Here is a 12780-nt window from a genome sequence, read left to right as displayed (position 1 = left end):
ACTAACAGTCCTGGAACAAAAGGAATAAGAAGTCACAGAATTGCAGTTGCAGGAATAGAATTGAAAACCCAGAAATGAACCTACAAACCTATAGCCATCTAATTTTCGATAAGGGAACTAAAATAATAGAATGGAAGAAAGACAGCCTCTTCAGTAAATGGTGCCGGCAAAATTCGTTAACTACTTGTGGAAAACTAAAGCTGGATCCTTATATATCACCCTGTACCAGAGTCAACTCCAAATGGATCAAAGACCTTGGAGTCAAAGCAGACACTCTGAAAAAATTACAGGATGGAATAGGAGAAACCCTAGGTCTCCTTGGCACAGGCCCAAATTTTCTTAATAGAGACCCAGAAACACAACAAATCAAAGAAAGGTTGGACAAATAGGATTGCATGAAAATGCAGAGCTTCTGTGTGGCAAAGGACTTAACTAGCAAGATCAATAGAAAGCCCATGGTTTGGGAGAAGATCTTCACTAGCCATACAACAGACAAGGGTCTCATATCTAAAAAATACCTGGAACTCAAAAAATTAAATCCCCCAACAACAAATCCTCAAAGAAACAACTGCCCTATAAATAAGTGAGCTAAAGACTTAAGGAGAAACTTCTCTGAAGAGGAAAGAAGGATGGCCAATAAACACATAGATCTCCCCTATGATCCAGCAATCCCACTTTTGGGCATTTACCCAAATGTTTACAAACAAGACCACACTAAAGCTACCAGCACAACTATGTTTATTGCAGCATTATTTACCATAGCTAAGATATGGAACCAACCCAGATGCCCCTCAGTAGATGAATGGATCAAGAAAATGTGGTATATATACACAATGGAATTCTATGCCTCCATCAGAAAGAACGACATTTCCCCATTTGTTAGGAAATGGAAAGGTTTGGAAAAAATTATATTAAGTGAAGTAAGCCAGGCCCAAAGAAGCATAGGTCCCATGGTTTCCCTTATTTGCAATATCTAGTATAGGTATGAGTCAAGCGGAAAAGGCCAGATAATGTGATGTTAGGAAAATGAACCCTTAAATATGTATTTTAATGTTTTCGTTTCTTTCATGCATGTGTTTCTAATGCATTTATATGAATATTTCTTTGTTGCTTTGTATGTCCCTCCCCCACAGTGTAACCCCCGCTTTCACTATATTTGATGTCAGTATAACATGTGGAGGAGATGGGGACAAACAAGTCGTTTAAGGATTCAGGTGGACCTGTTGCAACAATGAGATGTACAAAATGTCATGTCAAAACCAGCTTTACAATTTCGGTGTGGGGGGGGAGAGGGGTATAATTGGGTGGGGGGAGGGGGGTAAAATTGGGTGGGGGGAGGGGGGAGGCGGGGAAGGGAAGTGAAGGGTAAACAAAGGAGGAGGCTGCAATGCTTGGTAAGAAATGTATGCATTATCCTGCCCATGTAATTGTAGCCCCTCTGTACAGTATGTTCTCAAATAAAATAAAATACAATTTAAAAAAAAAAAAAAAAAGAAATGCTCAACCTCTCTAGCCATAAAAGAAATGCAAACCAAAACAACATTGAGATACCACCTCATCCCAGTTAGAATGGCTATAATCAAGAACTTTAATAACAACAGAGGCTGAAGGGGATGTGGACAGAAGGGAACTTTAATGCATAGTTGGTGGGAGTGTAAACTTGTTCAACCACTTTGGAAAGTAGTATTGAGGTTCCTCAAAAGACTCCACATAGAGCTCCTCTATGACCCAGCAATCCTACTTTGGGGCATTTACCCAAATGGTTACAAACAAGACCATACTAAAGCTACCAGCACAACTATGTTTATTGCAGCATTATTTACCATAGCTAAGATATGGAACCAACCCAGATGCCCCTCAGTAGATGAATGGATCAAGAAAATGTGGCATAGATACACAATGGAATTCTATGCCTCCATCAGAAAGAATGACATTGCCCCATTTGTTAGGAAATGGAAAGACTTGAAAAAAAAATTATATTAAGTGAAGTAAGCCAGGCCCAAAAAGACATAGGTCCCATGGTTTCCCTTATTTGCAATAACTAGTATATGTCTGAGACAAGCAGAAACGGTCAGATAAGTGGATGTTAGGTGAAGTGAACCCCAAAATAAGTATTCTAATTTTTTTTATTTTCTTTCATGCAATTGTTTCTAACATATTTATAAGATGATTTCTTTGTTGTTTTGTATGTCCCTCCCCCACCGTATAACCTCTGCTTTCACTATATTTGATGTTGGTATAATTTGTGGAGGGGAAGGGAAAAAACAAATCATTTAAATAGGGATACAGGTAGACCCTTCCAACAATGAGATGTACGAGTCATTATGTTGAAAAACAAACTTTACAACTTTGGCTGGGGGTGAGGGTGGAAGGGGGGGGAGATGGGAAGGGATGGGAAGGGGAAACAAAGGAGGAGGCTACAATGCTTGATAAGAAATGTACTTATTATCTTGCCCATGTAATTGTAACCCCTCTGTATGGTATTGCAGTTGCAGGAAACAGGGTGAAAGTGTTGGCTCTGGTACACATGTTAAATACATCGCTGTTAGCCATGATCCACTAGACACAGCATACTGTCTTGACCAAACAAAGCAAAGTCATTTGATTGGAAGTAAGATGGACCTCTTCCCAGAATGTAAAGCACATATAGACGAGCAGCAAGGTTATTTCTGCCATCCCAGTGCTCTATGACGCACTATACCATGAGCAGTTGCAGCCAATATAGGAGTGTCCTCAGGAAAGCTTTAAGGCTTTGAGTAGGCAAATGCTCATTCACGAATATTGCTCAGTCATATGTGACTGAGCCATTGTAGTGAGCCATTTAAAATGAAAGTCATTATGATTTAAAATAAGCCATCACTATGTATTAATCAAATGGTTACATCATGATTTTTTTTGCTTAATATAGGGCTTAACTGAATATAAAATACAATGCGATGGAAAAGGAAAGTTTATCTTCTGTTATATAAATGTAAGAAGAGGATTATAGAATAGTTTTTGTTTTGGTTTGGTTTTTTGTCAGATGTGAAGTTTGAACTCAGTGCCTAGGCGCTGTCCCTGAGTCTCTTCGTGCTCAAGGCTAGCGCTCAACCACTTGAGCCACAATGCCACTTCCATTTTTTTAGTGGTGAGTTGGAAATAAGAGTCTCACAGAGGAACTGGGAGGGTGGCTTAGTGGTAGAGCACTTGCCTTGCATGCCTGAGGCCCTGGGTTCAATTCCTCAGCACCACAGAAGCAAAAAGAAAAAAGCTGGAAGTGGCGCTGTGGCTCAAGTAGTAGAGCGCTAGCCTTGAGCTGAAGAGCTGAGGGACAGCACCCAGGCCCAGAGTTCAGGCCCCATGACCGGACCCAAAAACAAACAAACAAACAAACAAAGAGTCTCACAGGGACTTTTCTGCCCAGGCTGGCTTTGAATTTAATTCTCAGATTTCAGTCTTCTGGGTAGCTAGGATTAGAGGTATGAGCCACTGGCGCCTGGCTTTGAATCCTTTTGTTTTTGTTTTTGTTTTTTTAATGGGAAGTACTTTAATGGTACTTATGGAAAAGGTATTCATACACACTATGCAGCCGTGAAATATGTGTGATCTATGTACTTACCTCAGGAAACTCTTGATCTAAACTTATTTTTATTTCAAGAGTTTGGATGAGGATAATATGGCTCACATGATAACTAGAAAAACTGTAGGATGGCCAAGATGTTTAAATACATATTTGAATATTGACTCATGCAAGTACAGGTAACCATTTACTGGAAACATTAAGTCTGTTTATATTTCTTAGAATCACCTATTAAAAGCTAGTGTCCATTTTCAAATGAATTATTGACTCACACATATAAGTCATGGGTGCATTCCTATCAAGAATATTTTAAAAGTTACTTGGAAACTAATAAATATTTTTTGAGTAATTGTTAGGAAAATCCAGCTCAAACCAATGGAATGAAATATAAAAAGGTTACAATACCAAGAAATCATAGAGATTTCTCTTTTTTTGTTGTTTTTCCTTTCCTTAGTTGTCTCCAGATTTGGGGGAGCCATGACAAGACCAAATAGCAGTGAAATCAATGAATTCTATCTTCTGGGATTTAATGTCCAAAATGAGATTCAGTATGTCCTCTTCATCATATTCATTGTGATCTACCTGACATCATGGTGGGTAACACTAGATTGATCTTACTCATCAATACAGACACCAGACTTCAGACACCCATGTACTTTTTCTTACAGCATTTGGCTTTTTTGACATCTGTTACACATCTGCTATCTCTCCGAAGATGCTGCAGAACTTTCTGGTAGAAGACAAATCCATATCGTTTGGAGGATGTGCTGTGCAATTATTCATATATGTTGTGTTTGTGACCACTGACTATTACATCCTGGCAGCTATGGCAGTGGACTACTATGTGGCCATCTGTAAAACCACTCCATTACCTTATCATCATGTCCCGAAAAGTCTACATCCTGTTGGCAGCTGGTTCTTATCTCATGAGATCAATAAACTCTTGTGTCCACATAGGTTTTACATTTTCCTTGTCCTTCTGTAAATCCAAGCACATTAATAACTTCTACTGTGATTTTATCTCAATGATTGCCCTTTCATGCTGTAATAGCCACATAAACATCTTACTAACATTCACCTTCATGGGGTTTAACTTGATGTTCACTGTGTCGGTCGTTATTGTCTCCTATACATATATCATGGCCACCATCCTAAAGATGTCTACTGCCGGGAGGAAGAAAACCTTCTCCACATGTGTTTCCCACTTGACAGCAGTCACTATTTTCAATGAAACTCTCTCTTCCATGTACCTAGAGCTCCATTCCGATAATTCTGAGGAGAATATAAAAGTAGTCTCTGTGTTTTATGGCATTGTGATCCCCATGTTGAACCCTCTGATCTATAGTTTGAGAAACAAGGAGGTGAAAGATGTTAACAAAGTGGCAGGATCAAAGATCTTTAGATTCAATACACACTGAGACAGCTCATCACATCGAAGCATCTGGGAACACGCGCTGTGGCAATTTAATCATTCTAAAATGGAGACTACAGAGCTGTGACGCAAAGGCAGCCCCTATAAACACACAAGATTGCATAACATGGGAGATGTTCTATGATTTCTTCTGAGACTCACTTCCCACTTGGAATACAGTTTGGCAATGGCCTCACCCTTGGAGAAGGGTTCTGTGAAAGACAAAAACTTATTAACTCTTGGGTAAGCGATACCCCATGCCTTTCCTCAAGTCTAGACTTCCTCTTTTTATAAGGCTAGCTCTCCTTGATCATGATTGGCTTTAAATCTGACTGATGGCTTGAGCAGCCATAGTAACCTTTAGAGAAAGTGCCTGCCTATTGTCCTTTGTAAATTCTTCTCAAGTTATTGCACAGAAGTGAATGTGAAATAAATGTATTTATTTAAAAAGCATCTTATGTATGATTTTTTTGTTTCTTTTGTATGTTCTTCCTCTTATGGTATATCCCTGGCTGTCACTATATTTGATTTTGGTAACCTGGTATTGTATATACATTGATTTGAATTAGGGAAGGGAAAGGGAACAATAGAATGGTAAGACTCAAGTGTTTACACACACACACACACACACACACACACACACACACACACACACACACACGTACTTTGGTAGTAGCCTATGAAAATGTCTGAACATATTTTCCTTCATTGTTTTCAAGCTGCTGCAATGCCAAGTACAATCTGTATATTCTTTTTCCCCAAAAAAATCATTTTATGGAGTACCAAATAATTTCCTGAAAATTAGTAGGTGCTAGAGATATAATAATGTAAATCTTCCTTATAAAAAGAGGAAGTCTAGACTTGAGGAAAAGCATGTGGTGTCGCCTACCAAAGAGTTAACTATAGGAACGGCATGGAATAGAAAATATGTAAGCTAAAAGAGAAAAACTTAATTTACCAGTCCACAGGTGCACATTTATTGTTGTGGCAAAAATATAACACCTATCATTGTTGTGTTTCTTACTCCTTCTAGAAAGAACTGTGATTTTTCATGGAAAAGTTAATTTGGCCAGAAATAGAGGATTTGTATTCCAGGCTCCTTTTCAGCTAAAGTGATATGGATCTTAGTTTTTTTTTTTTTTTTTTGTTTTTTTTTAAATTTTATTTTATTTTATTTGAGAACATACTGTACAGAGGGGCTACAATTACATGGGCAGGATAATGCATACATTTCTTACCAAGCATTGCAGCCTCCTCCTTTGTTTACCCTTCACCTCCCTTCCCAGCCTCCCCCCTCCCCCCACCCAATTATACCCCCCTCCCCCCCCCACACCGACATTGTAAAGCTGGTTTTGACATGACATTTTGTACTTCTCATTGTTGCAACAGGTCCACCTGAATCCTTAAACGACTTGTTTGTCCCCATCTCCTCCACATGTTATACTGACATCAAATATAGTGAAAGCGGGGGTTACACTGTGGGGGAGGGACATACAAAGCAACATGGATCTTAGTTTTTACTTCTAAGACCTAAAACTGAATATATGTTTTGTATCTGAGGGTGGAAAAATTAGACTTACTTTAGCCAGGTACCAGTGGCTCACCCTGTAATCCTAGCTATTCAAAAGACTGAAGTCTGAGTATCTCAGTTCGATACTAGCCTGGGCAGGAAAAGCTGTGAGACTCATCTCCACTTAACCACCAGAAAACCAGAAGTGGTGCTGTGGCTCAAAGTGGTAGAACACTAGCCTTGAACAAAAGATCTCAAGGACAGTGAACAGGTCCTGAGTTCAAGCCTTATCATTGACCAAAAAAAAAAAAAATTAGACTTATCTAAAGTAAATATGACTTCTGCCCCCCAAGTGCTGAGTGATGGTCTTAAATGTCCTGCCGAATGGAATAGCTTTTTTTTTCTGGTTGGCGGCTTTTGGTGATGCATAGTCCAACACAGTGATAGAGGATAGGAGTTCTATATCAATTCTTTTTTGAATGGCATACCTATCACTTTCATTCAGGCAGATGCCATTCAACTGTAAAAACAATGGGGATTCAAATGGAGGCCATGAGCTATGAGTCCAGGAGAGAAGCAAGAAACATTTTGGTAGTCATTCATATAACCTGTGATACAGGAAGTTCCCATTCCAGATAAATCTGGTCATTATCTGGATCCACAGAGGATTAGGATGCCGTAGGTGAAGCATCTTGCCATTGAGAAATATGGACATGTTGAATTTCTGCTCAAACTAGGAATTCATGGCTGTATCTCAGCATCTATTGTTCATAGAGTTTTAATTTTGTGCATGCAGAAACTTAAAGTGTTCACTCTATGGGAGAGCATACTAGCTACAGTCCATTATAGACTGCTTCATAAGAACTTGGTGAGAGATGGTTTCTGAATGTTACCATGGAAGCTCAAAACCCTAATCAGAATTAGAAGTCAACTCTGAGCAAAGATGGCTACATTTATGAAAATTTAGATTAGACAGCTTTTAGGTTAGATTTATCTTTTGCATAAAGTAAGGGCTTTGTTTGTGGTAATAAGGCTGTAGCTCTAGACCCAAACCCACGTTCTTAGACATATGAAAAGATGCTTCACCAGGTTGCTACAAGAAAAAAAAGGTTAATTATGAAATAATAAAGGAAGTATAGTTGTTTTCAAGAAGAACAAGAAGGAGGAAGAGGAGGAAGAGAGGGAGAGGGAAGAGGAAGAGAGGGAGAGGGAAGAGGAGGAGAGGGGGGGAGGAAGAGGTGGAGGAGGAGGAGGGGGAGTGGAAGGAGGAGGAGGAAGAAGAAGAGGGGGAAAATGGGGTTTTCTCTTTAAGAAAAGTTGAATTTTATTCAACAGAAATAATGAGTGTCATCGTTATTGAATTCCCTCTCAATCCCTTACAACCTGGTTCTCTAGGGACTGGGGATGGATCCCTTAGGCCCCAACTATAAACCCTCTGATGAGGAAGAATCACAGAGAGACCTTGTGGCAATCAGCCTGCACCAGTTGCAGAGAGAATGTGGAGGCATCAGCATTGATGTAAGGAAGACAGGCCAATTAAATTTTCCACATTGGCTGTGTGTGCATCACTCCAGCAGCTGCAGGCAACAGAGCACAGTAAACAGAAGTTACAGAACGTTCCTCCCGGCGACCAGGACTCACAGCCTCTCTGGTGTTGTGATAGAAACAGATAAAGGAGCCAGAAGTCATCTGAGAGTTGCCTAGCAAGGAGGTGAATCTCTCCTCACTCCAATGCCCAAAGACAATAATAAACAGGAATCGGTATCTGTCTTTCTCCAACTTTTTCCATGGATAAAGAAAAAGAACAAGAGTGAGAGTAATATCAGGAAGCTGAAATGTTTTGTCAGAGTTGTGGGGAGAGCTGAGAAGGAGGGGCAGATGAATGGAGAGAGGAAGAATAGAGAAATACAGCCAAAATATTCAATTAACTGATGTGAAATGGAACCAGGTAATAAAGGGATGGGTGGGGTTGGGACAGACGGGGAGAATGACGGAAAGGATGACGTTAACAAGGATTTGTTCATGTTGAACTGAAACCCCTGTGTGCACTTACTTACAGATAATAAAATAAAGGACTCCCATTCTCCATAATACTCTGTACCATGCTCTACGCATTGTACAATAGACATGGATCTTTCTATAGAGTATACATTTATCTTAAAGTTTAAGGCTGGGTATTGACCCATCATGTGAATCTCCTATGATTTAATAAACTCTTATTTCCAAGTTGGCAATGCTTTCCATCATATCAAAAAAGATAGTCACCTTCTAAGTAACCTCTGTAGTTTCCATTTGACAGAGGAAGAAAGTCCAGCTGAAGAGAGATGTCCTTCATTTCTCTGACATGGTGGTTGAAGCAAAATTCAAAATCCAGGTTAGCTTATTTCTGGTCCACAGAACAATACAGTTTTGTTTTTTTATATTTATTGTGAAAATACTGTACAGAGGGGTTACAATTACATGGGCAAGATAATGAGTACCTTTCTTATCAAGCATTGTAGCCTCCTCCTTTGTTTCCCCTTCCCATCCCATCCTCCCCCTGCCCCCCCACCCACCCTCCCCCCCCCCCCGCCAAAGTTGTAAAGTTCGTTTTTGACATAATGACTTGTACATCTCATTGTTGCAATGGACAATCCAGGTTTTAAGAGAGCATCAGAAGTGTTGGGACACTATAAATATGTGCAAAACTCTCTGGTGATTGGTGCACACACACACAAACACAGTTTGTATTCTTAGTTCCTGAAAGGTGTTCTCAAAAAAAAATCATATCATCTTTTTTGAATTCTGAATGATTAAAGTGTTTCTGGCTATATTATTGAAGAATTATCCCACACTATTATTTCTGAAGGTATTTGAAAGAACCAGAGGTGATTACATCAGTAATTCCATCAAAAGAAAGAACACACATACAAGCTGTACAACCTAAACCTATAAGTTTAAAAACATAGGTACATCCTTGTCTGAAACTCACCCCTCTATGTAGAGCAACACAGCTCTGCCCAGTGTTGAATACAAGATGACTTCTGTCTTTATGACATGTAGACAGATGTAGTAACACCTGCCAATGTTTGTTCCCTGATTATTTAATAATGAATATTTCATCATATGGTAAACAATACTACAGACTTTAATCATATGTAGATATTTGAATATATGTAAATTCTTATGTAAATTTAAAAGTATATGTATATACATGTGAATAACGACTTAAATGTGGTCATTGGTTTCTCTACACTGCGTACCTGAGTGGAAATTCTAAATCACAGATATAAATATATTTATTTATAGTACTATTTCTGAGTTGTCTCCAACATAACTCTGCTGATTTTCCTTTTCCTTCCCAACAGGAAAAATATATATGAAGTCCTATACATTTATATCCTCACCAAAAGTTGGCATTTTACACTGATGCATTTTAAGCTATATCTCTGTGAAGTTTTCATATACAGATGTTATTACTAGCAAACAAGTTGTATTTCTATTGAATAGATTTTCTTACTTTCACAATTTTGCTACTCATATCTTCTGTGATTTTTTTTCTGGTAGGCTAATATAAAGAAGTTGCTTATGTGCTAGATACTAATCTTGTATGTTAAAGTTGCCTTACTATATCTCCACTCAGTATGTAGTCCTTTGTGCTGATAATGTTTATGCTTTGTGCAGCCTGCTCTAGTGTGGTCTGTGGGCCAACAGCAGACTTGAACCTCTATGTAATCAGTCTAGAATGAGGTCAGAGCAGGAAGCAAGCTTGCACCTTTTTAAACCATAAACTTGGACACATTGAGCTTATGGGTTCACTTTTTATATAATTTTTATGTGAAACACACTACAAATATTTGTTTGCCAGATCTATTAGCATAGAAACTTTGCTAAACACATTTATAGAGGACCACGTAGCCATGTATTCGTGACGGTCAAAGCAGAGTTGGTGAGGAGGGAAAAGTGGTAAAATGACAATATGGAAATAAGTTAGAGCAGCATCATGTAAAACTATATGGATAAGCTGATGGTTTTCAGATATAATCACTTAGGTGGGTAAATAGTGTTTTCACTAAGACATATTAAGCAGAAGAGAAAGTTCAACCAAAGTATATTTTATCATCTGTAATTGATGTATGAAGTGACTGGCAGTAGCTGAGAACACATTTATTATTCAATGGCAATTAGTCCAAAATGTAGATGACATTATGAAAATTCTTTAGCAAGGTTCACCTTTAAAACCCTAGTCAAATATGTCAAAGAAAATGTTCTCTGAATCCACTACAAAAGCCAAATGTGATACCATTTCCAAATTTCAAATTAGTTAAGAATTACAAAATCACAATGGTCTTTCTCTCTTCTTGTTTCTTTTTGTAGCTTTTTCAGCTGATATTTAAGTTTTACTAACCATGGAACAGAATAATGGCACCCAAGTGACTGAATTTATCCTTCTGGGATTTGCTGCTCAACACAAGTTTTGGCACATCCTCTTTGTAGTATTTCTAATGGTCTATGTAATCACCTTAGTAGGTAACATTGGCATGATCCTACTGATCAAGATACATTCTTCCCTTCATACTCCCATGTACTTTTTCCTCCAACACTTGGCATTTGTGGATCTCTGCTATGCTTCTGCAGTCACTCCCAAGATGTTGCAGAATTTCATGGGATCAAAAGCCTCCATCTCCTTCACAGGATGTGCAGTGCAATTACTAGTCTATGGTACTTTTGTGACCAGTGACTGCTTCATCCTGGCTTCCATGGCCGTGGACCGTTACGTGGCCATCTGCAACCCACTGCGCTATCCGGTTGTCATGTCCCGAAGATTCTGCATTCAACTGCTGGTTGGCTCATATGCCATGGGCCTCCTAAATGCATCGGTAAACACCAGCTTTACTTTCTCCTTGAAATTTTGCAAATCCAACGCAATCAATCACTTCTTCTGTGATGTGCCTCCCATCCTTGCCCTAGCGTGTTCCAGTATTGACTTCAATGTCAGGATATTAGCAGGGTTTGTTGGGTTTAACTTGACACTGACTGTGTTGGTTGTCATCTTCTCCTATGCGTACATCCTGGCTGCCATCCTGAGGATATCTTCTGCCTCGGGAAGGAAGAAGGCCTTCTCCACCTGTGCCTCTCACCTGACAGCAGTCACCATTTTCTACGGGACCCTCTCCTATATGTATGTACACCATGGAACTGACAGGTCTCAAGAGCAAGAAAAAGTGGCATCTGTTTTTTACAGTATTATGATCCCTATGCTAAACCCTCTCATCTACAGCCTAAGGAACCAAGATGTGCTAGAAGCTCTGAAACACTTAGGAAATAAGTGCTCCTAGCTGGAAGTGTGGTTTTCTTTCTATCAACACAGGCCAAGAAGAAAGCCAATGGGGCTCGTATTTATTACTCAACCTAAGAAGATGTGGCTGACAGAGGTGAAATGCCAAGACTTTCCTTACTTTTTGTAGCATCTGAAAGATACTGAAAAAAAACACATAAAATGAGTAAAAAAGTGATACTATATTTTTGTGGTTTGAATAATATAACATGGGTCTTACATATGCCAAACAAGGACTCTTCTATAAATGAACTTACAGCTCATGTGTGTCTTAAATAGAGGGAATTTGTCTTTATTGTAACATTCACAGAACCCAACCCATAGAAACAGCCCAGATGGCCTAAAACTGTTGACTGGATCAAGACAATGTGACATTTATAGAAAGTATTATTTAGTCATTTAAAAAACACAGAATTAAAGATGTCATTTGCAAGGAAATGAATGGTCCTGGAAACCATGTTAAGTGAAATAAGCCAGGTTCAACAGGATAAAGTTTGCATGTTTTCACTCATATGTGATACTAGACCTAAAAGAGAATTATACACATATATACTTACAGGATTTTTTGTATCTATTTTTATTGTAAAAATACTGTACAGAGGGGTTACAGTTACTGAATAAGGTAATGAGTATATTTCCTCTCGAGCATTATTACCTCCTCCTTTGTTTTTCTCCTACCATCCCTTCCCTTCCCTCCTTCCCAACTCCTCCCTCCTCTCTCCACCCCCTACCAAAGCTGTAAAGTTCATTTTCAACATAGTATCTTTTACATCTCATTGTTACAATGGGTCGACCTATATCCTTATTTCAGCATTTTGTTATTTCCTTTTCCCTCCCCAAATTAGAAAAATGTATATACAAGATGCAGGATTATTTTTATTTTTATCTTTTGTCAGTTTGGGGGCTTGAACTCAGGGCCTATGTACTGTCTCAGAGCTCTTTTGCTCAAAGCTGGTGTCCTACCACTTTGTGCCTCAGTTCCA

The 12780-nt window shown here is 38.9% G+C and overlaps 1 protein-coding gene and 1 pseudogene across 1 annotated transcript; both read left to right on the top strand.

The window, feature by feature from the left end:
• The first annotated feature begins 4036 nt into the window (after window positions 1-4036).
• On the top strand, window positions 4037-4977 carry LOC138834134 (putative olfactory receptor 5AK3; annotated as a pseudogene).
• A 5891-nt stretch (window positions 4978-10868) lies between these two features.
• LOC138834133 (olfactory receptor 5AK2-like) lies at window positions 10869-11798 on the top strand. The gene has a single exon (XM_070032894.1). The coding sequence runs from the start codon at window positions 10869-10871 to the stop codon at window positions 11796-11798; it is 930 nt and encodes a 309-aa protein (XP_069888995.1).
• The last annotated feature ends 982 nt before the right edge of the window (window positions 11799-12780 follow it).

This window comes from Dipodomys merriami, unplaced genomic scaffold (genome assembly GCF_024711535.1).
Source record: "Dipodomys merriami isolate MVZ:Mamm:240054 unplaced genomic scaffold, mDipMer1.0.p SCAF_21, whole genome shotgun sequence".
Classification (NCBI taxonomy): Eukaryota; Metazoa; Chordata; class Mammalia; order Rodentia; family Heteromyidae; genus Dipodomys; species Dipodomys merriami.
This window is presented reverse-complemented; position numbering and strand designations above follow the sequence as displayed.

Coding starts and splice junctions, on each gene's coding strand:
- LOC138834133 (XM_070032894.1), top strand. CDS start 10,869: ATGGAACAGAATAATGGCACCCAAGTGACTGAATTTATCCTTCTGGGA.